Source organism: Pteropus vampyrus, unplaced genomic scaffold (genome assembly GCF_000151845.1).
Source record: "Pteropus vampyrus isolate Shadow unplaced genomic scaffold, Pvam_2.0 Scaffold19, whole genome shotgun sequence".
Taxonomy (NCBI): domain Eukaryota; kingdom Metazoa; phylum Chordata; class Mammalia; order Chiroptera; family Pteropodidae; genus Pteropus; species Pteropus vampyrus.
The window spans coordinates 4,621,999-4,644,885 of NW_011888800.1; the positions used below are offsets into that span (position 1 = coordinate 4,621,999).

At 37.2% G+C, this 22,887-nt stretch overlaps 1 protein-coding gene and 1 pseudogene across 2 annotated transcripts in view; both read left to right on the forward strand.

The window, feature by feature from the left end:
* The first annotated feature begins 5,357 nt into the window (after positions 1-5,357).
* SPRED1 (sprouty related EVH1 domain containing 1) overlaps positions 5,358-22,887 on the forward strand; it is a 101,992-nt gene continuing 84,462 nt past the window's right edge. Inside the window, exon 1 of one of the 2 annotated variants that reach the window (XM_011354892.2) lies at positions 5,358-6,263. In XM_011354892.2, coding sequence (XP_011353194.1) covers positions 6,232-6,263 — 32 coding nt within the window. In that variant the 5' untranslated portion in view covers positions 5,358-6,231. The remainder of the gene's footprint in view (positions 6,264-22,887) is intronic. The other variant, XM_023527738.1, reaches the window with a different exon arrangement.
* LOC111736453 lies at positions 19,087-19,205 on the forward strand (annotated as a pseudogene).

Sequence of the window (22,887 nt, forward strand, 5' to 3'; positions counted from 1 at the left end):
TCAATCCTAAAAAGCTTTATGGAAAATACCAAGAGATGTACTTAAAATAAGCAAGGACAATAAGGCAAGAAAAGAGAGACTGTTCAAAGTACTTGGCACAGCTTGGCAGGAGACCCAGAAGGAAGACTGGGATGATCCAACAAAGGAAGGAAACTGGAAATAAACAAAGACTGGCAAAGACCCAGATGACAATAAGAGTGTGAAGTGTTTATGGGCTTCTGATAAAGGCTTAGAGCTGAGGTGGCATTCTCTAGTATGAAGGAAAGTCAGTGTTTTCTTAGGACTTTAAATCTTATGAAGAATAAAACCATCTTTATCTAGTGAGGTAAGGACTGGCCAGATGTCACTGGAACTGAAGTTTTTAGCGTGTAATAATTTTTAAACACAGAACTTTTCAATGTGGTGTATATTTTAGTTTTCATACAAAGATATTAAAGTTATTATAAAATTCCAAAATGGACATATTTGAGAATGCTAATGAGGTATCATTAGAGGAAACGACACGAGTTATTTTTATTACTTGTCATGGCATTTATTCATATAACATCTTGTATTTTCTAAATGTTTCCTTTTGGTTTTCCACATATCCCCAGCTAGATTGCAAGTTTCCAGAAAGCAGGCCTCCCAGCAGCTAAAATAGCCTCGAGTATCTTGGCACCTACATGTACTTGTATTCATCCCACCAGGGATCCCATCTTTGACAAGTTATATATAATATTAACACACATGTAAACACACACACATACACACCAGCTTTTGAAGGTGAAAATTTGAGTTTGAGCTCTAGCTACATCCTTACTAATGTGTGACCTCTGGCAAGTCACCTAACCTCTCTGATTTTCAGTTCCTAATTCTCTCTGTAAATTGGAGTTGATAATGATACCTAGCAGACCAGAGTGTTAAAAAGGTAAGTTACTGAGGTGCATCAGAAGTTTTATAGTCCTATACAATGGCTAATTATCACTACTCACTAAAATGAAAGTCAAATTCATATTTAAACCAAAATCCAAGCAACCATTTGGATACTTTTGTTGTATACTGAATTTGTGTTGCATGCACATGGCTTTGGAAATCTTATGTGACAGATATTTCAGTTATATTTGTTGTAATGGGATATAACCTTCAAAGAAAGAGCATGCCAAAGCCATTTGGGAGAATGATGGCTAGGGAGAAGTGCTTTATTTAGTAGCATGGGGCCTAGTAAACATCCTCCCTGCTAAGATTATACTGAAAATAAAGGAAATCGCAGACTGCTCATTTCCCTTGTACTCGTTGTAATCTTGTGGAAACTTCCTGTAAAAGGCAGTTATAGCATTAAATGTAAACTGATTTCACACTCACCGGATACTACCAGACCAACAATTGCAGTCCTTTGGGAGAAGAATAAAATAGCATACTTCTCCTCTATACTTTGTATTAGTTTGGAAGAACATGGAAACCCTAGTGATGGAGAAACAGACTCATGCCAGAGGCAAGGAAACTATTTAGAAACATGGTTACCATTTAGTAATTCCACTGAGAGGCAGAGCTCATTAGCCAAGAGACTGGTTACACTTAAAAAAAAAAAAAAAAGTTCATTAAACAAAGTACGGCATGAAAATGTGTTCTCTTTGATCTAGGCACGTATTAACTACAGTTTTAAAATACAAAATACAAAAACTACTGTTAGGAGTAGTTTTAGAAATGGAAATGTGTACATGCATTTTATATGCTGTTAGCGCCTCAAATGTTGGCATGGTTGTCTCCTCTTTTGGCTTTTCAAGTATACATGTATCTGCTGAGAACTTATTAGTACAGGGCATGGTGCATGTGAAATGCTAAACCGCAGTAGTATTTAAGTCTTAATAAGGCAACTCCTGATTTACACTATAGTGTCAGTCAACATAGCTTCATTTTTATACATATAAATTTTATACATTCACTTGAAAAGCTTCCATTACTTAAAACCAATACTGAAGAGAACACCAAAAAATATGAAATGTTGCTTCTGCCTTCAAGTCTCTTAAAATGAAACTGGGAAAGCAACAACAACAAAAAAACTCATGAAAAGTCGATTAGCAAAATAAAAAGAGAACAGAGAGTTATAATCATTAATATAGGTATAAAATAGAAAAGGCAAAAATAATTTGAAAAGACAAGTTCCGAGTTCATAAGATGATCACTATGGACCAAACAGTCTGGAAAGAGGGAGAAAGTCTTGAATTGGAGTGCTCCATGCCATCTTCCAGTGCCTCTAATGAGAAAAGGCCACTTTTCTGTCCTTGTGAACTCTGGTCTGATACCTACCTGGAACTCATAACTCATCTGTACCTTCTTAACTTTGATGCTGTCTTACAGTGGCAATTACTTGGCAGTTGTACTGTTGGCTCATGGATGCTTTAGATAATTAATCATCTATAACATTTTGTTAAGTGTCAGGTGGCTGTGGCTATTTCCTAAACTGAGGACAATAGTACCAAAAGCCACCTGTGAGCACCAACTACTGTGACCAGTCTCCTTCTCATAGACCCTCTTGAGAAAAATAAAATAAAGTTGAGCAAATACAAGGGTCCCTTGCCTTCCTGACCCTGATATGGCCACAGAACCCTTCTTGACTAGTGCTCAACCAACTGAATGTTGCTGGAACTTAAAGTGAAACTGTGATCTGTATTTACCTTCTTACACAGCTTTTCAATTCTTGTTGAATCCATCTTCCTTAGCTGAGTCAGTTCTCTGGCCTTGACTGTTATCAACCTTAGCATATGATATAGCTTGGGCCACACTCTTTTGTGTTCTGCTGGAATAGAGGTTTCAATTAGTGTGTTCAGATATGTGATGACATTAGTTGCAAGGAAACGAGGAGTAGACTGTGAAAGGCTAAGAGGAACCTGGCATACTTCTGAAAAAGCAGATTACAGATCTGTTGATCAATTTCTGGAGTAGGATCTAGGAATCTGCATTAAAGCAGTACCTGCAGTGTACAGCAGGTCCTTGAATAACATCATTTTGCTCAGTGTCATTTTGTTATAACATTGATGACATGCCACAGGAACTTAACCCTTGGTTATATCAATTAGCCTATGGTAAACTGATTTTGTTATATGTTGTTTTGCTTAAAGTCAAACCTCATCGACATTGAGGACTGCTTAAAAATAAAAACTGGTGCCTGTGTCTTGGTCATGGGATTGGGAACAATCTAAAAGCATTAATGAGGGCTATTGATCATTACCTTCCCCTTTAGGTAAGCAACATGTGTGAAAGTGGCCAGCACAGTGCCTTGCACACAACAGCCAAGACAGTTTTCATATCTTCTTCCAAAGTCTGTCATTGATAATTTCCCTGATGCGCTTGAACCTCAAACAGATACAGATCTTCTTTGAAAGAAAACAAGGTTTTGCAGGTGACCCAACTTTCCCTGTACTTAATCATAACTCAAAACTACCATTTATTGATAGCTTACTAAGGGCCAGGCTATGTGTCTAGCGAGAGTGCTATACAGAAGAAAAACCCATTATTTATTGAATGAGTAAACAAGGCTACTGAATGCTTTACATTAAACCTTCAGAGCAAATGCCACTACCTTGTCATGGAGTTTATTACCATCTCTGTTTTACAAAATCATAGTAAGAGCTAGGACACATTGAGCTCTCAATCTGTTTTAAGTGCTTAATGTATATCATTACCTCATTAATCAGTACAGCAGCTGTATGAGTTAGGTACTCTTATCCCCATTTTACACAGGTACAGAGTTTAAGTTACTTGTTTATAACACAAATTATAACTGTTGAGACTTGATTCAAATCTGAGCAGCTTAAGTGGTTAGCAGTAGTAGTACCTACTATGTGCAAAACACTGTTAACTGGCTAGTGTATGCACTCCTGAAAACAGCAATCCTGACACTTTCTGAAAACAGATGGCAGAAGAGGAACGCTGGCGTGTTTGGGAGGTTCTCCCACTTTCTTCTTCCTTAGAAATTGCTCTACCCCGCAAGGAGAGGCAACCTTCATTCTCAGGTCGCACACACCCGAGAATGAAGAGCAGAGCATTGCGCTCAGAGGTAGACTGATTCTAGGGAGATGCGTCAGAAACCGGAGCGCTTGGGATTCAGTCCCCCAGGCCGAATCATGTAAAGGTTGTCTTTCTAGGTAGAGAAGAGATAATAGAATTTGTAGAGCCTTGAGTCCGCTGATCCGAGAGACCCAATACTTCGGCCCACAACCCCAGCAGATTTCTGTGCAAAAACCTTTTCAGATGAATGCATACATTGTCCTCTAACAATGCAAACGTGACAGCTGCCTATTCAATACTCGTTCCGCCTCCGTTTAGAGCAGTTCGTGCCACAGAGGCATCTTCTGCGCTATAGTTATGCAACCTCACTCGCAGCGGGAGTTATTTCCTGTGCTTCTGGCTGCGCCAGATTCATGGAACACGCCTACCCCGGGCTTCAATGGAAGTCGTTCTCCATTAACAACCACTTTAGCTTTCGGAGATGAATGCCCTGCACAGCATACTCCTTGCGCAGTAATAATCCAAGGTATTAACACTCTTTTCCTCTGTCTCTAACACACACACACACACACACACACACACACACGCACACAATTCCGCTGTGCATGCAGCTAGGAGACTGCAGCAATGCAACCAGAGGGACAGCAGGCGGAGCTCTCTTTGTACAGTCCCTCTTCTAACCCCCACTAACTAATGAACCCATGCCAGTTCCATTCTTTGCTCTGCAGGAACATGCACACACACGCGCGCGCCCGCGCGCACACACACACACACACACACACACCACGGCAGAACAGAGTAGCCTCCAATTTCCTCCTTGAGCACAGTATCATTCTAGTCTCCTCGTTCAAACCACCGGGATATTCCAAAACGAGTAACCAGGAGTACCGCACCGCAACAATGCAACCTCCCAAGCAGCTCCCTGTGCAGCTCACACCCCCGCCCCCTTTCGCAGCGTGCCAAGAGTTTGGAGCGCGCGCACGCACACCGAGCACGGAGCCTAGCGTATCCCTCCGCCTCCCTCCTCCCTCTCCCCTCTCAGTGGCTCGACAACGATTTGGGAAATGAAGGGAGGAGGGAACTACTTTCCTGAAACTTGCTATGCTGCACACGACTTCGAGTTGCAGTGATTCGCCCCGAGGCCGCTGCTTTTGGTCCTCCTACCCACCCGCCCTCACAGCTCGGGCACCCCGCTCGGCAACCCCACCCCGTGCTCGCTTCGGCCCCCGGGGGAAGTCGGCGGCCAGGAGAAGTCGCCAGGGACTACTTCGCCTCCTTCTCCCGCGGGCGCCCCTGGTTCGGGCAGCGGCGGCGGCGGAAGGAGCGGGCGGCGTGAGCGCTTCCGCCGCCCCCCTCGCAGCTCCCCTCTGGCGGGCGTGAGTAGGTGAGGAGCTGGCCCGCTGAGCTGCTGGTGGGCACCGGCTGGCGGGCGACCTGCGGTCGCAGTCCTCGCTCTCAAGCCGCTTCTTGGGACCCTGTCCCCCGGGCGCGCCTGCTCCCAGCCTGCCCGGGTGGGGGCGATCGGCTCGCCTGCCTCCGCCTCACACGCTCCCCGCCGTCCCCTCCTCCCTCCTCTGGAGTCGTCCCGGCAGGAGCGTGTCTGGAGGAATCTGCCGCCGCAAGGCCCCTCGCCGGTTCTGCTCGTTCCTGAGGACTGTCCCAGTCGCCGCCGAGGGCTGAGCGGACAGCCGGCCGCCAGGCGGGAGATGGTGGGGTGGGCTCCCGCAGGACCGTGCCGCCGCTGCCTGGAGCCTGGGCTCGGCTCCCCCCTGTCGGCCCCCACCCAGGGGAGCTCTGCTTCCTCCTCGCCGCATCCCTGAGGGAAGCGCCGCCTCTGCTCCCGGGTTCTCCGCCCGCCCGCTCCTTCTTGGCCGGACCCCGCCGCACTCCACCCCAGTGGCCGGAGGAGCAGCTCTCCAGTCATCCTTCGCAGCCCCCTTTCCTTTTTCCCTCTCCACCCACCGTCCCCGGCCTCCTCGGATCCTTTGGCTGGGCGCTGAAGCGGGGGAAGAGGCTGGGGTCGCCACGGCGGAGGTTGTTGCCGCCACCCCCCTGCGGGGGTGGCCGGAGTTCCCGGCTGGGGGGGCACCGTTCCGGGTGAGACATCCACCATGGTGAGGCCCCTGAGCCGCTGCCCCCGCGCCCCCCCGGCCGCCGCTGCCTCCTGCCCCTCGGTGCTGCTGCTGCCGCTCCTCCGCCTGCTGTTGCTCCTCCATCTCCAGATCGGATCACGGTGAGGGAAAGATGAGCGAGGAGACGGCGACTTCTGACAACGAGTAAGAGCTTCACTGATCTTGATTACGCCCCCCCCCCACTTTCTCCGCTGTCCCCCAGACCCCTCCGAGACTTGGGTGCCGGAAGGCTTGCAACCTGGGAGAGTTCGGTGCATCCTGTCCTGCCGATAACATTTGATTTCTTTAGCCATTTTATTTAATGGCAGCACCCTACTCTGTCTCTCCCGGTCCCCACCTTTAGTTGCTTTATTCTGGGGAAGGGTATTGAGTGTTGGGGTTGAATGGCAGTTTTATGTTCAGGAGATGGAGTATTGTGGATGGATGGAGGCGGGGTAGAAATTACCCCTTTGCCTGGAAGACCTTTGGCCTGTCCTTTTTTACTTTAGCATGCCAATCAGCATACCCTGAATATCCATCCTGCTTCCTTTATAGCTTTTTCACTTGGAAACTGATGTGTGGGAGCACCTCCTGCAGCAAACTGCTCTTGAATCTTAATTCGATGAGTCAGTGACTCTTAAATACCGTTTTAGCTTCCATCCCCCTCCCCTCCTTTTTTAAACTTATGACCTGTAAGATTCTTGTAAAAAATGGGGCTAGGAAAACATTTTTAGAATTTAATAGGATAAAGATACATGGAGTGTGGGAGACGGTGAACTACTATATTTTACCTTTGCGAACATTGGACATGTCTTTATCAGGAGCATAGAAGAATTTTGAATGCTAATTCTGATACTTCAGCTATATTAAAATACAGCATTTATGCTGATTTAACAGTATTTACATTGCTGAACATGTTGATGACTTCGTTGATTAACTTCTAGACTATCCCGGTTAAAGTTTTTATTTTGGCTGTCCTTATGCTTTCCAGACGAAATACTTTGCCTTTTAAGTATTTTTTAATGTAACAGCTGCCTGGAGGAATGATGGTGCGGTAACAGTTTTTTATTGAGACGGGATTTAACTCCATGCAGAATATTAGCTTCCGTTTTCTTGTAATTCAGTTCAAATTTTGTTTATCTTAGGAGGGTTGGAAAGAGTTAAGTGAGGGCTAGTCCTAGGATGCGTTCCTTTAAATAAAATGCATTCCTCGAGTCAGAATTTTTTGAGAGAACTTTAAAGTCTAATACTTAGGCCTGTTTAACATAAAATAGCTTGAGAAATGCCAAGCAGTGTTTCTCCTTCTCCCCTCCCCCCCAACACACTCCTCTGATGAGCGGCTGTGGGAGAAGGTAGATTGCTGCAGTGTCAGTGCAGCCTAGAAGCAGAAGTGGCCGCCATGTTCTCTCCCTTTTTGTGAATCGCCCTCATTTGCATAGCACACTCTTCATTCATAAAAAAATAATTAAACATCCATCACCTTGGACATCTTAAAAGGATTTTCCAAGGAAAATATTCGAAGCTTTATCGTCGGTCTTCGTGTAGATTTTTGAGTTCAGGAAGTAAGGAGAATTCGAAGTTACAGGTTAAATTCAAAAACATACGCACACACAAACAACTACCCCTGTTCTCAGAATGTTGACACAGTTATGTGGGAAATATCAGTTCGGGGAGGTGCTGGGATCACGTGATCGTCTCCATTCATAAAATACCTGGCTGTCCATTCACAGTGCAGTACACTGTCTCACTGCCTTCCGTAGATTAGACCTACTTTGAAAGAGATCAAGAAGTACTGTATCTCTGATAACGCTTAGATAGGAGAAAAACTGCTAAAATTATGAACGGAATGACGATAATTTTTACTAGTATCTTTTAAGAAAGTAGCTTGGATCAAAACGTCAAGTTCTATTTTAGGGGTGAGAAAATACCACATTTGAAATAAAATGCTGAATACCTTCTTGTTGGATGCAGCTAATAGAAAAACGAAGGAATGTGAATTGACTTGTATGAAATATTGTTTCTAAATGGGCACTTTTTGTAATACTCGCCATAGGCATATTGAGAATGCAAGTTTTTGATGTGAAGTCAGTGCATCTGTTACACGAAAAATGAGTAAATATTTTCAATGATTGAATCCCAAACATGTTGATGTTTGAAATACCAAATGGGATTTTTTACTGAGAGGATAGCTTTTAAAAAAAAATTTTTTTTTTTTAATGTACTTAGTATGGGACAACTTGGAAATTGCCTCACTTACCTAGACTTTTAGGATTCTTTTTTCACAAATTTATCTCACTTTATTATTAATAAGTTACTCCCAAGGAGCTTTGTTATGTTAGTTTTTGTAGGACAAGAATGAGTTTTAGCATATAATATTTTGCCGTTAGATGTTAACTCTTCATGGGGACAAACTCTTGGGGTTTTACTTTAAGAATTTTTTATGTTAGAGAGTGATGTTTATCTGGTAATCATTTTTATTAGGGCCAATATTGTGCCTTAACTAAACCAAAAAGAGTGAACTTCTTTGGAACGTAACTTTTTTTCTGATAATTTATATTTCTCATCTTTATAATGTTTTAAAATGGCAATTTATTATTTATATATATTATGAAGAAACAAAAGAGATATAGCAGATGCCCTTTTAGCATAGTTTAAAACTGCCCTGTAATGTGGATTTTATTTGTAAAATCCTTCCATATATTTTTTCCTTTTTCTTTTCTCTTTTTTTTAAAGCCACAATCAATAGGAATTTAATTGCAGTAGAGACTGTTTTTAGCACTCAAGTGTTTTTCCACCCGATTTCAACCTTTAAAAAAAAGCGAAAATCACTACTATCTTGAGAAACCTTAATCTTTTCTAGCCATTGTGGTAAAGTCCGGTAAAGCTTTTAGAGGCCTCATTTTGAAATCCTGTAGTAGTGCTCTATTATTTGAAATAAGAGTTCTGTGTAGAGAGATGGAAAGCTCCCAGAGGTTAATTGTGAGTATATATTTAATCGGGAATTATTGAAGGACCTGGTATGTGTAAGACTTTGTCTTATGCAATGTCAGACTTGGGGAAGTATTGGTAAAAGTGGGATTTTCTTCTCTAACCTTCAGTAGGAATTAGAACTGAATTAAAAGTGCCAGTTTAAAAAAATAATTCCCTCCATGCAAGAATAATAATTTATTTCAAGTAATGTACAAAATGGTCTTTTAAGTGAATAATAATTTATTTGCATTTGTACTAAGATAACATCTCAACATTTGATATATAATCAAATCTTTATTTTCCTATGATGTTGATGAATCATACTCATTTATTGAATTTTTACTATGTCCCAAGCACTATGATAAATGCTTTACACATGTATTATATAATTTATGTATATGCATGTATTCTCGACAGAATGGAATTACATAGTAGAGTCTAACATAGCTAATATATTGTGAGTATTTTTCTGTCGTGAAGTATTTTCTAGAACATAATTTTTAATGGCTACATTATATTCAACATAACATGCATTAGTTTTAATCATTCTACCACTGTTGGATATATCTATTATTTCTGAGCAGTGCTGCATTTGATCCTGAGTTCTGTCTTTAACCAAATCTATTACTTTTTCCTTGAGATTGTCTAGGAATGGAATTAAAAGAAATGCAAACTTTAAGTTATTTTATTCTTTCTGCCAGATTGCTCTCTAGAAAAGGAAAACTCAGTGTATGAGAGTACTTATACCTTGAAATATCTATCTAATTCTGTTTGCAAAAATTTTTGCCAATTTTGAAGGTGGAAATGAGATCTTTTGCCTATTTTTAAAATGTGCTGGATGGTAAATGAAATTGTTTTTTTAAAATAACAAAATTTTCAGGTTGTTTTTGGGCAACTGCTGGACTGTTTTAAAATACTATATTATAAATAGAATTAATGTGATCATATGAAAGGCATTTGCAGATAATTTATTTAACTTTTACCAACCTTTATGCAGTGTGGTATTAGTGTAAAGAACATTGGACTTGGAATTGGGAGATGCTTTACTATCCTACCTGTCATTAATTTATTCTGTGATTCTAGGCAAGTGACAGCCTCTGTGAGCCTCATTTTGCTCATTTGTAAATGACAGTATTTGAACTAAGCATTGTATGGGCCCTTCCTGTGCTAAATGACCATAAAGTAATATGATAGGCGCATTGCAAGTCTCTAGACTTGTAACATACGTATTTTTTAATTGATTAATTTTATTATGTTGTTTTTGACATAGAGAATCTAGTAGGATGCTGAAGTAAAAGCATGAGTTTTGAAGAACTCAAATAAAAAGTTTGGAAACAATTGGTATGTTTATAATCTTTTAAGATTTTCCTATTTTGAGCGTAATAGCCATTTGTCTTCGATAACATATATATGCATCACAGATGGAGAACTTTGTACTGGCTCTTTTTAAGCCTCTTTTTAAGGTTATTGGGTTTGAACACCAACTTGAGTAGTTGTAAGAGGAATACTTACACTAACAAGATACCAAGACTCATGCTTTAATTGGCCAAAATGTGCCAAAAACGTAAGTCTTTTCATTTGGTTATTCATAGAAATCATGTCCTAACACTGAAGGATAATTGTATATTTAATTAGTTTAAGAAATTAACACATGATATTTTCATTCTTTAGTATTTAGATTTAGTTTGCTATTTATGACAAAGATTGTGTCATAGTAGCATCTCATTTTATAGTCCAGAACCAAAGTCATTAAAAACTCCTAAGATGTTAATTTTGTGGCACTCAGAATGGTTTGAAATGAAAAAAGAAAATCAATTGATTTTTTTTTGTTGTTGTTACTATCGTTTAAACATAGTTCATTACTTTCGTTAAAACAGTACATTAGTGATGGACCTTAGACTAAGGTGTTAAAAATTGCTTTAGACATAGAGTTTTCAGAATTAAGATCGTTTTTACTAATTTTTAACTGAAACTTGTCTACATTCATAATTGAAGGAAACACCAAAAAATCATAGCAGAATTAGAACTACTTGTGATAGCAATCGTGTTAGTTTCCTAGGGCTGCCTTAAAGTACTACAAACTAAATGGCTTAAAACAACAGAAATTATTGTCTCACAAGTCTGGAGGTGAGAAGTCTCAAATCAAGGTGTTGACAGGGCCATGCTCCCTCGGATATCAGTAGGGGAATCCTTTGCCTTCCTTGCTTCTGGGGGTTGATGGCAACTTTGGCATTCCTTGGCTTGCATCCACCTAATTCCCTTTTCTGCCTTCATCATCACATGGCATTCTTTATGTGTCTTCACATGGTCATCTTATAAGGACACCAGTTGTATTGGATTAGGAGCCCACCTCACTCCAGTATGACTTCCTCTTAACTAATTGCATCTATAAATGACCCTATTTCTAAATAAGGTCACTTTCTGAAGTACGAGGGGTTTGGCTTTCATCATCATCGTCGTCATCATGATTATCTTCATTATTATTATTATCGTTGGCAGGATATAATACAACCCGTAACACCCATAGAAATCAGATTTTTTTTTCTTATAGTACAATTATAGTTCGGTGGTTATAGATATCTAAAATAGCACTTAATAACCATCACTAGTTTGAAGTTATAGTTATCAAATCTTTGCTAGAACTTATTTTAATGTTAATTAAGAAGCACATATATTTAACATATTCTGTATTACTATTTCAAAATTAAAATACTTTTGTAATTATTTTAATAAAATTGATTTCTTTTGTAATTCTATGTATTTTGTTTTAACTCTTTAATATTGTTCTGAGAAGAGGCTGTAGGCTTCATCAGACTGCCAAAGAGGTCCATGGCACAAAAGGTTAAAATCTCCTGCTATAGACTGAAGCCCAGAAGGCTGAACCCAAAGATGGAGATATAAAATAGGAAAAGAAACATGAAGGATAAGATGAACAAATCTAACATATGACTAACATTTCCAAAAAAAGAGATAATGAAGAGGAACTCTTAAGAGATAATGGCTGAGAATTTTCAAGTAGCAAATCCAACCCAACGCAGTGAACTAAACACAGGACAAAGCCTCACAGTTAAACTGGGTTTGTCTTGAGATTGCAAGAATGCATCAACATGAGAAAATCCATGTAGTTTATCATATTTGAAGATTAAGGGAGAGAAATGATACAATCTTAATAAATGCCGGAAATGCAATATTAAGATTTAATCTCTGCCCGTAGTAAATGTTCATAATTTATATTTGTAATGCAAATTTCATAAATATAAATTTAGAGTATTTCCACATTTAGAGTGCAAAGAATAAGCTTTAGTAAATTAAAGAGTAATTGAAAATTAAATTTTAATCTGATCACTGTTATAATTTTCTAAATTTTATCTGTGTAACAGGGATTATAAGTTAGATGAAGGCTATTATGGCTTGGAATGTAGAAAATAATTGTTTTCCTGGTAGTATTTAATGATACTTTTGCATATGATAAGAGACATCCTGTTTGTTTATTCACATTTCGAGATCATTTTCGCCAAGACACAGTAATTGTTAATGACTTCTGTTAGTGTCATATGATAGGATTACCAAACATTTAGATGAAATTTAGTGAATCATGACTTCTGAGGCCACTTTTTAAAGTTAACTTTCACCGCATCACAATGTTTTAGTAACTTTGGCATAAAGTCACCAAACCTTTTTTTTTTTTTTTAATCGTTTATTGTAAATTACATTGATGTTTTGAGATCGAAATTAGGGTTCATTTCTGGGCTTGCTCCCTTTATAATATGTGAAAACATTTCAGAATTTTAGTGGCTGGATCATATATATGAATTTCTTACAGTTTTTTGGGACAGATATCATTAGTAACTTTTTCTTTGAGAATTTCAGTTCAGTAACATTTGAGTGCCTACTAGGCACTGGACTTTTCCTCAGCCCTGGAGATACAAAGATAAGTAGAGCCTGATAACTGCTTTCACTATCCAGCAAGGGAACCAGATCCCTCTGAAATGTGATGAGTACTCTGCTTATGAAGTTCTTTAAGGCTCAAGGAGATAGTGATTCAATGTGGGTGTGGATGCCAGGGTATGAGTTACGTGTGAAGGAAGTCTTCAGAAAAGTCTTGGCAATTTAGGAATCAACCAGAGAAGTGGGGAATAGAAAGGGAAAGTATATTCCAAGAAAGGGGGAGGGGGCCATAGAAACAAGCATAAAAAGAGAAAAGGAAAGTGAAGAAAAGCAATAACTTTTTGTATACACTTGTTTGGAGGAGTAGTGGAGAGATAATAAAAGTGTCAGTGAGCCAGATTGTAAGCAGTCTAGATTTGTGCTTTACTGTGTATCAGCAACCTTGTGGTAAAGGGTGATGGCTAGGCTTTGGAGCATGAGACTCTCAAGATGAATGTGACAGAAGCTCCTGAAAACGTTTTTTTCAAAAGTTTTTTCTAAAAAGTAGAGGAAAATTTATATAATTGGTCAGTAATAACATTAATTTCGAACAGAATTCTCATTAATTTTTCAGTTAAAGCAGTAAGCATCCAAAGAAAATTTGTTCTTAGGGCTAACGTCCCTCACTTTTCACCATAACTCTTGAGTAGCAGCTTAAGTCTTTATCATGTAGGCAGTAGAGACCATTTTTAGTGAGGGAGTGATGTCAAATTTGTGTAGAAAGCTGAATACTAGGGCTTGTTTGGATAATTGATTCAAAGGAAAAGAAAATGAACTTCAGTTGATGAGGAGGATGTAATAATTATGGTAAAAAAACAGCTGGAAATAGTGCATTTGGAATTATTGAGGATGAATTTGTAGGGCAGTTGAGATTTACAATTAGTGTGATTACATGACTGGATATGAAGGAAAGAGTAGGAAGAGTGTGGGATGACTTCAACATTTTAAATTTGGGCTGCTGCGAAGCTTACATGAAATGGGAAAAGGCAAAGAAGGCTTTTAAGGGGAAAATAACTCAATTTTGATCTTTTAAATTGTGGATGCCTACTAGGTATCAGGGTAGAAAATGTCCCCATAAGGTGTTTTAATTATAGTTTTGGTGCCCAAAGAAGGATAAGAGGGTAGAGTTAAAGGTGATATCTTCAGCATATGTGATAGTTGAAAGCTAGTGGTAAATTGCCGAAGGAGAATATTAAGTAGTAATGGAAAGTTGAATAGTGATTAACAGCAGCATTTTTAAGGGAGAGTAAGAAGAGACACCAAAAGACAATCTTGAGAGGTAGGAGAGTTCAGAGAGAAAGTGTTAAAGGCAAAATAGGAAGTGATGAAATGCGATAGCAAAGTAAGATTATACTCAGGGGGAAGTTAGGAGTTGAGATTATTTGTTGGATGAAGTGATGTCAGTACTAGAGAGGAAGAAAAAAAGTTTTAAGGAATGACCGGTAATTGGTAGAGCCCTTAAGGCCCAGGAGAAGAGTCCATCTGACTGTTTCACTGCTTCTCATTTAATCTTGTGAGCTAGGTGTTAACAATAGTTTGCAAATAGAGATAACTGAGACAAGAGAAGTTTAGTAAGTTGCCCACAGCCACACAAGGGAGTAAGTGATAGAACTGAGATTCAAATTGCAGAATATTTATACCATACTGTACCTCATACAAGACTAGATAATTTTAATTTTAAATAAAAACTTAAGCTCGAAGTAGATAAGTAGACAGAGTTGACAGCTGTTTTGAGGGATTGGAAGTTTCGATACAGTTAAAGAGCATGTAGAGTGGAAGTGGGAAAAATAGAAAGATAGCTTTTGATTAGAGAACACAGACTCCAGCGTGATGACATATGAGGGAAGGTTAAAGTAGAAACAGGTTGCTGGAGTAGAGGAGCCAGGATCTGCTAAGATATTTAAAAAGGTCAGCAATGTGGCTGTTCAAGTTGCTGGGTTGGTATCAGGAGTTGAGGTGGAGAGGAATCCTGAGCCAGTGCCAAAGTACTTAATGTGTGTGGGGGATGAACGGCTTGGAGTGGGAGTATGAATGTTGACCTCTGCCTCTGCAGTTTAAAGAGACAGGAATAAAGATTTCGGAGTTGGAGGTTGAGGAAGGTGTTGGGGAGGAGGATAAGAAAAGGAAAGAGTATAGCTGGGAGGAGTTGAGAGTATTGGAAATGATAGGATCTCATGTAATTATGGCCCTGTCAGGGATTAGAGATGTTGGGAATTAGAAGGGAAGATAGACATGTGAATAAATTATCTAAATTTGGATTTTATTAAGAACTTTAAGGTTTTCTGAGAGGCTAACCAAGATGTTGACTTATTTTATCCAAATAAATTATATTTTCTTTGATGAAAGGTTTTGTATTCTTTGGGTACACCAATCTTAATATGGTTAGAAAGGTCTTTTCAAAACAAAATTCACTAATTAAATTTCTACAGTTAACTTGGTGTTCACAATGAACATGATCCTGTGGTTACTGATGAATGTTGCATTAAGACTTTGGCAAATCACGTAACCTGTCTTTGTGCTTGATTCTCCATCTGTTAAACCAGGATAATATGTTCCTACTTCAGAGGAATGTTAAAATAAATTTAATCTTCTCTCCCCCAATAACATTTTTTTTGATTAGAGATAAGGGAATATTAAAAAGAACTTTTAGTTCTTGAGAAGAAAGGTACTATGTTCATGAAATAATCACTGCTCATTTTCATTTAGCCTATAGATAAAGGATACTTTTAAAAAAGGATTAATGACCTGCTGGAAAATTTGTATTTCAGTTTAAATGTTAAAATGCATGTTTTCAAAAAAAAACTTAAAATCTAAAAATTCCAACAGGCAGAAAATAATATAAACCTATATTGTGAACACCTTCCTCCATGTTCTGAGCAAAGACTGATTGATGAGGTAGATATAAGTGTTGGAAAAGGCACTATAAAGCAAAGACCAAGCTCTAGCCAATTTTTTGTATTTGGTGTTTAATACAACTAGTTATAAAGGAATAGGTTTCAAGAGCTTGTTAATGAAAGCAACTTTAACATCTGAGCACATTTTGAATTCTCACACACACACACACACACACACACACAGAGAAAACCTTTATAAAACAACTTAGACTTACTGTGATGACATAGGCTGACTTTTGTACTCCTATATAAAAACATAATGCTGGTCACGACTCTTGCAGTTAAAAATCCCATGTTCTGAACTACAGTGCAGTATATGGGATATAGTCCTCTATGGATGTATCTCTTACTGGACTGAAGATTACATTTGTGTTCAGCTTATTTCATGAAATAACAGAATACTGAAAGGTACAGGATCCTCAGAGGAGTGCATTTCAAGGTCAGGTTGTGAGGAATTGGAGGATTTGAATTGCTGTAGCTAGATTATAGAATATAAGCATTACATCATTGCTTCTCTGAAAGATAAGAGAATGCATCCCAAAATCAGCCTTTAAAAAGTATGTAATTATTTTGAAATCTAGTAAACTCTCAAAGATTCATGTGAATATTACATTCTGATCAATAATGTAGTTTTTCTAATATGAAATGTTTTTAATTATGCTAAGGAAAAATGGAAACTCTTTAACCATGAAATCTTTGCGTATTTGTGTCCTATGGCATTATGTGTCCCTAGCCCATTCCTGAGAGGAAGTATACTCTCTAGAAGTAGCATTTGGAGTGCATCCAGGGTGTGCTCCTGAGACAAGCGTAGGATTGTGCAGTGTAATTACAGTGGTTGCCATTTTCAAACAAAAAGTAGGAACATACAGATTCAGCAAAGATTAATATAAACTTCTTGAAATATGAAAATATAATCACATCGTAGGAAACTTGGAAAATGATAAGAAATTACCCACAAAAGAAATTTTCTTTCGTGCAGTTATTTATATTAAAAGTATTGTAAAGACAAAACTCTGCAGTGATGTGTAGAAAAGGAAACTGATTCTCATCTCAGTTTTTCTATTTACTTACGTGATTTAGAGCAGATTTTTTTCCTATCTCAGCATCTGTGCTAATGAAGACAGTAACCTTTTCCCATCTATAAATTACTTTTGTATGGAAAGCATGTATAAATGGATTTATCTGTATAAGTTGATTTTCTTATAGGGGAGGAAGGGGGTTTACTGGGGGATCGGAATAAAAAACGGGGAGATAAAGCAGAAGGCAGACAGATAAGTAAATGATTTTCATTAAACCTTAGGGAGAGGAAGAAAGCTGAGGAAAATGAACGTTGGTCTTAGATTTGAAATGTCTGGGCCCGTTTTGAGAGGTAAATGAGATCTGTATAAGGAGTATTATTAGCTAAGTTAAAAGTTATATAACGTGTATATTAGGAAGTTATATAAAGTATCTTCATAGGTTATATAACCTACATTTTGGGATGTTTCAAAATTTCTACATAGTAAAAATCGGTCTGAAAATTTGAGTGGTGTATCAAGTGAACTGGAAAATTCCCTTTAAAAATATTAGTTGCAACAAAACAAATTCACAAGGATGTTGAGATCATATAGGTGGGGCAGGGGGAGAACCTAAACATTTTAAAGTGATCAGGGGCTGGTAAATGACAATTCATTATGCAAGACCCTTTATTTTTAAAGGATGGATTTGATATTCTGTCCATTATTTGAGCATACTTATTGCTTTATTAACGAAGGTAATGTAATTAAGAGTTTTCATAAGCTCATGTGTTAAAACTGATTGATACACAGTAAGCACTGTTCGCCAATATGCATTCAGATATGACCTCAGTTTCTTAACCTTATTTTCTAAGTGTTTAAATCTATTCCTCAGTTGTAATAATAATCCTATCATTTTATTTGGGAAGGGATTCCAACTTGCTTTAATACATCTTCAGCTTTTGAAATCATCAAACTAAAGGAATTGTAGAAAAAAAATATTTTTACTAGCTTTTAATTCATTCTCTCACCGTTCTTTCAAAATGTTTCTATTTACTGAAAGATACTTTTATTTCCTGCTAAAATTTTCCTTATTTTCATTTGTTACCATTTAGGCCTTATCAGAATCCTTTGACAATTTAAAGCATCTCTTCCAGTAGAACTTTCTGTGATGATAGAAATACTCTGTGCTATCCTGTATGGTAGCAAATATGTGGCTATTTGGCTAATGAGTACTTGAAAAATGGATTGAGGGACTGAAGAACTAAATTTTAAATTAAATTTAATTTAAATAGCTATATGCGGCTAATGATTTCTGTATTGGATAGTACAGATACTGAGTGTTTCTAATTCTTGAATCTCAGCAAATTTTTGAAAATAATGTTTTCTATTAGATATTAGCCAATTTGTTGAAGAAAGTTAAATTTTTTTGAATAAGGAGTTAGCTTGAGGTAGTGCAGCTTTTTCCAAAGTGTGGAACTTGCCCTTGTATGTAAGGTAATTTCACTTTTATCACAGACATGGTATTAAATTAAGTTGGCAAGTTATTTCTTTCTCAATAACTTTTTGCATTTTAATTAAGTTAAATATGTATGTGTGTGTTTAATAAGAAAGTAGTAATATCAATCTCAGTCTCTGGTAGAGGAGCCATACTATTTGATTTTTACTGTATTAATTATCTGATTACTATATATGGCTTACGATAGTTTTTTTTTAATTGACTATAATGATTAAAACTTTTTCTTTTGGAACAATATTTTTTGGATAATATATGTGCTACATATATAAGGCAGAAAATTGATGAAGGCAGTGAATGTTAAAAACAAGATTGTGACATACCTATCTAGCAGAAAAATTGGATTAATAGGGAATCAAGAGCACTGCTGTGCCACTAGTTTGCTGAGTCTCAGTGTCTGTCTTTTTTAGGTAAGGTATCTGCTTTGACAAAAAGGGAAGAGGTTGGTTTAGAGTGAGAAGTGATTTAAAATTTTAAATACGTTTTATTCTGTAATAACTTCTGATCATAACATTTAAAATGTCAGCTAACATGTATTAAGCATTTTGCTTTATGTCAAACATGAATTATTTAATTCTTCACTCCAAGGCAGATTATAGTTAACCCTCAATCCTTTTTTAAAAAATCTCTGGTGCCCCAGTTATAAAATAAATTATGGAATGTAATTTAAAGCATAGGGAATGTCTATCTATGGCCATGCTACCCTGAACAAGCCCGATCCCGTCTGATCTCAGAAGCTAAGCAGGGTTGGGTCTGGTTAGTACTTGGATGGGAGACTACCTAGGAAGACCAGGTGCTGTAGGTGTAAAAAATAAAAATATAAGGGATTGTAAGCTGTCAAGGTCCTTGCAATCTGTGAGGTCAACCAAGGATTGCCTTGCCTAAAAATATATATATATACATACACATCATATATATATAAGCATAGGGAATATAGTCAATAATATTGTAATAACCATGTACAGTGGCAGCATTATTGTGATCACTTCATTAATATACAAATATTGAATTACTATGTTGTGTACCTGAAACTAATATAATATATGTCAACTACAATAAAAAGAAAATCCTTTGGTACCTAGAATTGGGCTGATCTTTATTTTGGTTCATACTGTCATCATTGGTCTGTTTGTGGACCTCTGAAGTCTATTTTAATTTTTTATTTACTTGACAAATACCCACTCATTGTGCAGTCCAAGAATCAGGACATTATTGATAACTAACATCTGCCTCTAATGTGTACCTATCATATTCCTTTGACTTCTCAGAGATTACTCTAACTTGAGTTGTGTGTTTGCCATTCCATTTCTATTGAAAAATAGAGTTAATCACATATATGTATGCCTAAACAGCATCTCATTATTTTCGAACTCTATAAAAGAAATGGAATAAATATTTTATTTACTTATGCGTCAACTCCTGGAATTTGATTTTTTTTCCTTAATACGTTGCTAAGATGTATCCATTTTTCAGGTATACTTTTTTATTCATTTGCATTGCCATATAATATTCCATTGTGTGAAGTAACTATAGTTTAGACACTCTTATCTAAGCGTATTTGAGTTGTTTCCAGGTATTCGTTATCATGAGCATTATTACTGTGAACATTAATATGCTTCTGATACATATGTGCTAAATGTTCTCTTGAGTATTATGTAGGAGTAAAATAGTTGGTTTGCAAGACATGTGAATTTTCAAGTTTACAGGATAATGCCAGATTGTGTCCCAATGTAGTTCTAATTTGTACTAATAGAAATGTAAGAGAATGGGTATAAAATTGTACTTTATTGTCTTTATTTGCATTTTTTCTATAAAAGATAATGAGTTTTGCTAAAATTTTTGAGTGTTTATTATGTGCGAGATACTTCTGAAGACTTAACATGAATTTATAAATTCTTTTAATCCCACAACCACCCTTTTGGGTAGGTACTGTTATATCCATTTATAGATGAGAAAATTGAGGCTCTATGAGGTTAAGCTAGTAAATGACAGACTTGGTCAGGTCAGGCTGCAGAGTCCAGCCTCTTAACTAATAGTATATTTTACCTCTCCAAATGCTCATATTTGAACGTGAATTCATATTCTCTTACCCTTTCCTCCTGCCCATCAATTTCTTGGCCTTTATGTGCTTGTGATGGTGAGTGCTGATTATACTATCCTTATATTATGAATTAGCATTGTTTGTTGTGTAGCAGCCTTCTTTTAAAAAGCAGTCTCTTATAGAACCTCGGTTTCCTCATTGCTAGAATGAGTAAGATGGCTCAGATGAGTTCTAGAATTTTTGGCTCTACTATTTTGTAATTTAACCTAATCTATACAGTTCGTTATTAAATTCAGAATAATCTGTTATTTGTGTTTTCTCTTTTTTTAATATTAAAATGTCAAACAATTTATTATGATTTATTTCTTTGTATATTTCTATTGAATTTATTTTTTAATAGAGTATTTAAGAGTATTAAGTAGTTAAAAATTCTGGAGCGGATTTGAATATATACTGATCTCCATATAAGCTTTTGTACACATCATGAACTGAATAAAATTTTTTCCTTTATCATATCTAGGTAATGTCCTTTAAGTAGCTCATTATTAAGCCAGTTATCTTTGTTTCTCATCTGCTAGATGCTGAAGAGACGTTTTTTGTTTTACCTTTTAGGTACCGAGTTTTAAGATAAAATACTATTTTAAAATTATAATTCTATTGATAGATGTGAACTTACTTGCTTAATAATTGTTGAATGACAAAGTGCTAGACCCAGTATTGAATACCTGATTACTCATGTTTCTTGCCAAAGTATGATAATATCTAAACCTCAGATGTTAAAGTGTTTAGGTTCTGTAAAAACAGTGTTTAGGTCTTTTCCTTAGGGAAGAGTGTGATTCAAATCCATTATGTGTATGCTGCATATTTTAGTGGTAGTTAAATGTCTCAGTGCATTGGGCACAAAAGGATCAATCACACTGTGTGTTGGAGTGGTAGGCTGATAGAAGCAGCCAGATGGAGATCAGGATATCGCAGCATTTGTTAGTCAAATTTAGTTCGTCTTCTGGATTTTACATTACTCTTAGGTTTGGCACAGTCATTAACATAGATACTGAATGAAACAGCTACAGCAAACGTTTATTGAGCATTTGTTATATGCCGGAGAAGAATTAAAACTAATATATTTGCGGTGTTAAGACAGTAGGCTTTGGGGATGTAGATGAATAAAATCTGCATCTTTGCCCTCAAGGAGTTCTCAGTCTGATATTAGAAACAAATGGTTCGATCTTTGGTGATGAAGGACTTGGACATACTGATTTCTTGCTAGAGGAAAATATAGTGTTTCCCAAAGAGTGAGAAAACTATCGAAAGTAAAAATAACTACATTTTGAGGAGGCATCTTTATGGGTTACGCTTAACTTTATAGTTTTGTGATCTGACCAAAGTAGCTACAGTCTTAACTGTCTTTGATTTACTTTGAAGATTGTTACTTTGAAGATTGTATGGCAGGATAGATTGTGTGAGAAAGGTAAAAGATTTAGTGTCAATAACAGCTAAGGATCAGATTAATATTGTGAACTTAGTCTTTTTATAACTAGCAGTGTAAATAAACTTTTATATGTGAATGATATTATTTATGAGATGTTTATGACTTAATTTTTTCTTTAAAAAATTCCTTTTTTCACTAAGCAAAGCTTTGAAACAAGTAATTTGTAACGAATTAGCTCTGTTGGGTTAAGCTTTAATGTAAGAGCATGAGACATGTCATTCTAAGAAACAAATGATTCAAACAGCCTAGATTTCTGATTGGAAGACAAAAGAGCATTTTAGGTGAGGTACACAGTTGTGGTTTCTAAACTCCTCAATAACTTGTCTTGAATCTACTGATTTTTCTCCCTTTCCTCTCAGTTATTTATACTAAAATTTGGAGATGTCTATGGATGAGAGGTCAAGGTAGAAGCAGTGAAGGGGTTAGGTAAACATGCTGGTCTGTCATTGCCTTTTACCATTCAACCATATATTCTTCAACTGGCTTTCCAAAATGTTAACATTTAACTAACATAGCCAGATCGGGCAATTAGCATTGATATAAAATTGTTATTTATTGACCTTATTCAAGTTTCATCAGTTGTTCCACTAATGTCCTTTTTTAGTTAAAGATACAGTGCAGCATCTCTTACTGTATTAAGTATTCCTGTCTCTTTAGTCTCCTTTAATTTGAAGCAGTTCTTCAGTCTTTCTTTCATAACTTTGAAACTTTTGAGGCGTACTAGCCAGGTATTTTGTAGAATGTTCCTCAGTTTGGGTTTGTCTGATGTTCACTCTTGATTAAATTCAAGTTAAGCATTTTGGGCAACAATACTAGAGAGTGTTGGTGTCTCCATCCTTCAAATCTGGAGGTGCATGATGTTGATATATCTCATACTGATGATGTGAACTTTGATCATGTGGATAAGATGATATCTGACTGGTAAGTTTTCTTTGTAATAAGCATCCTCTGAGGAGA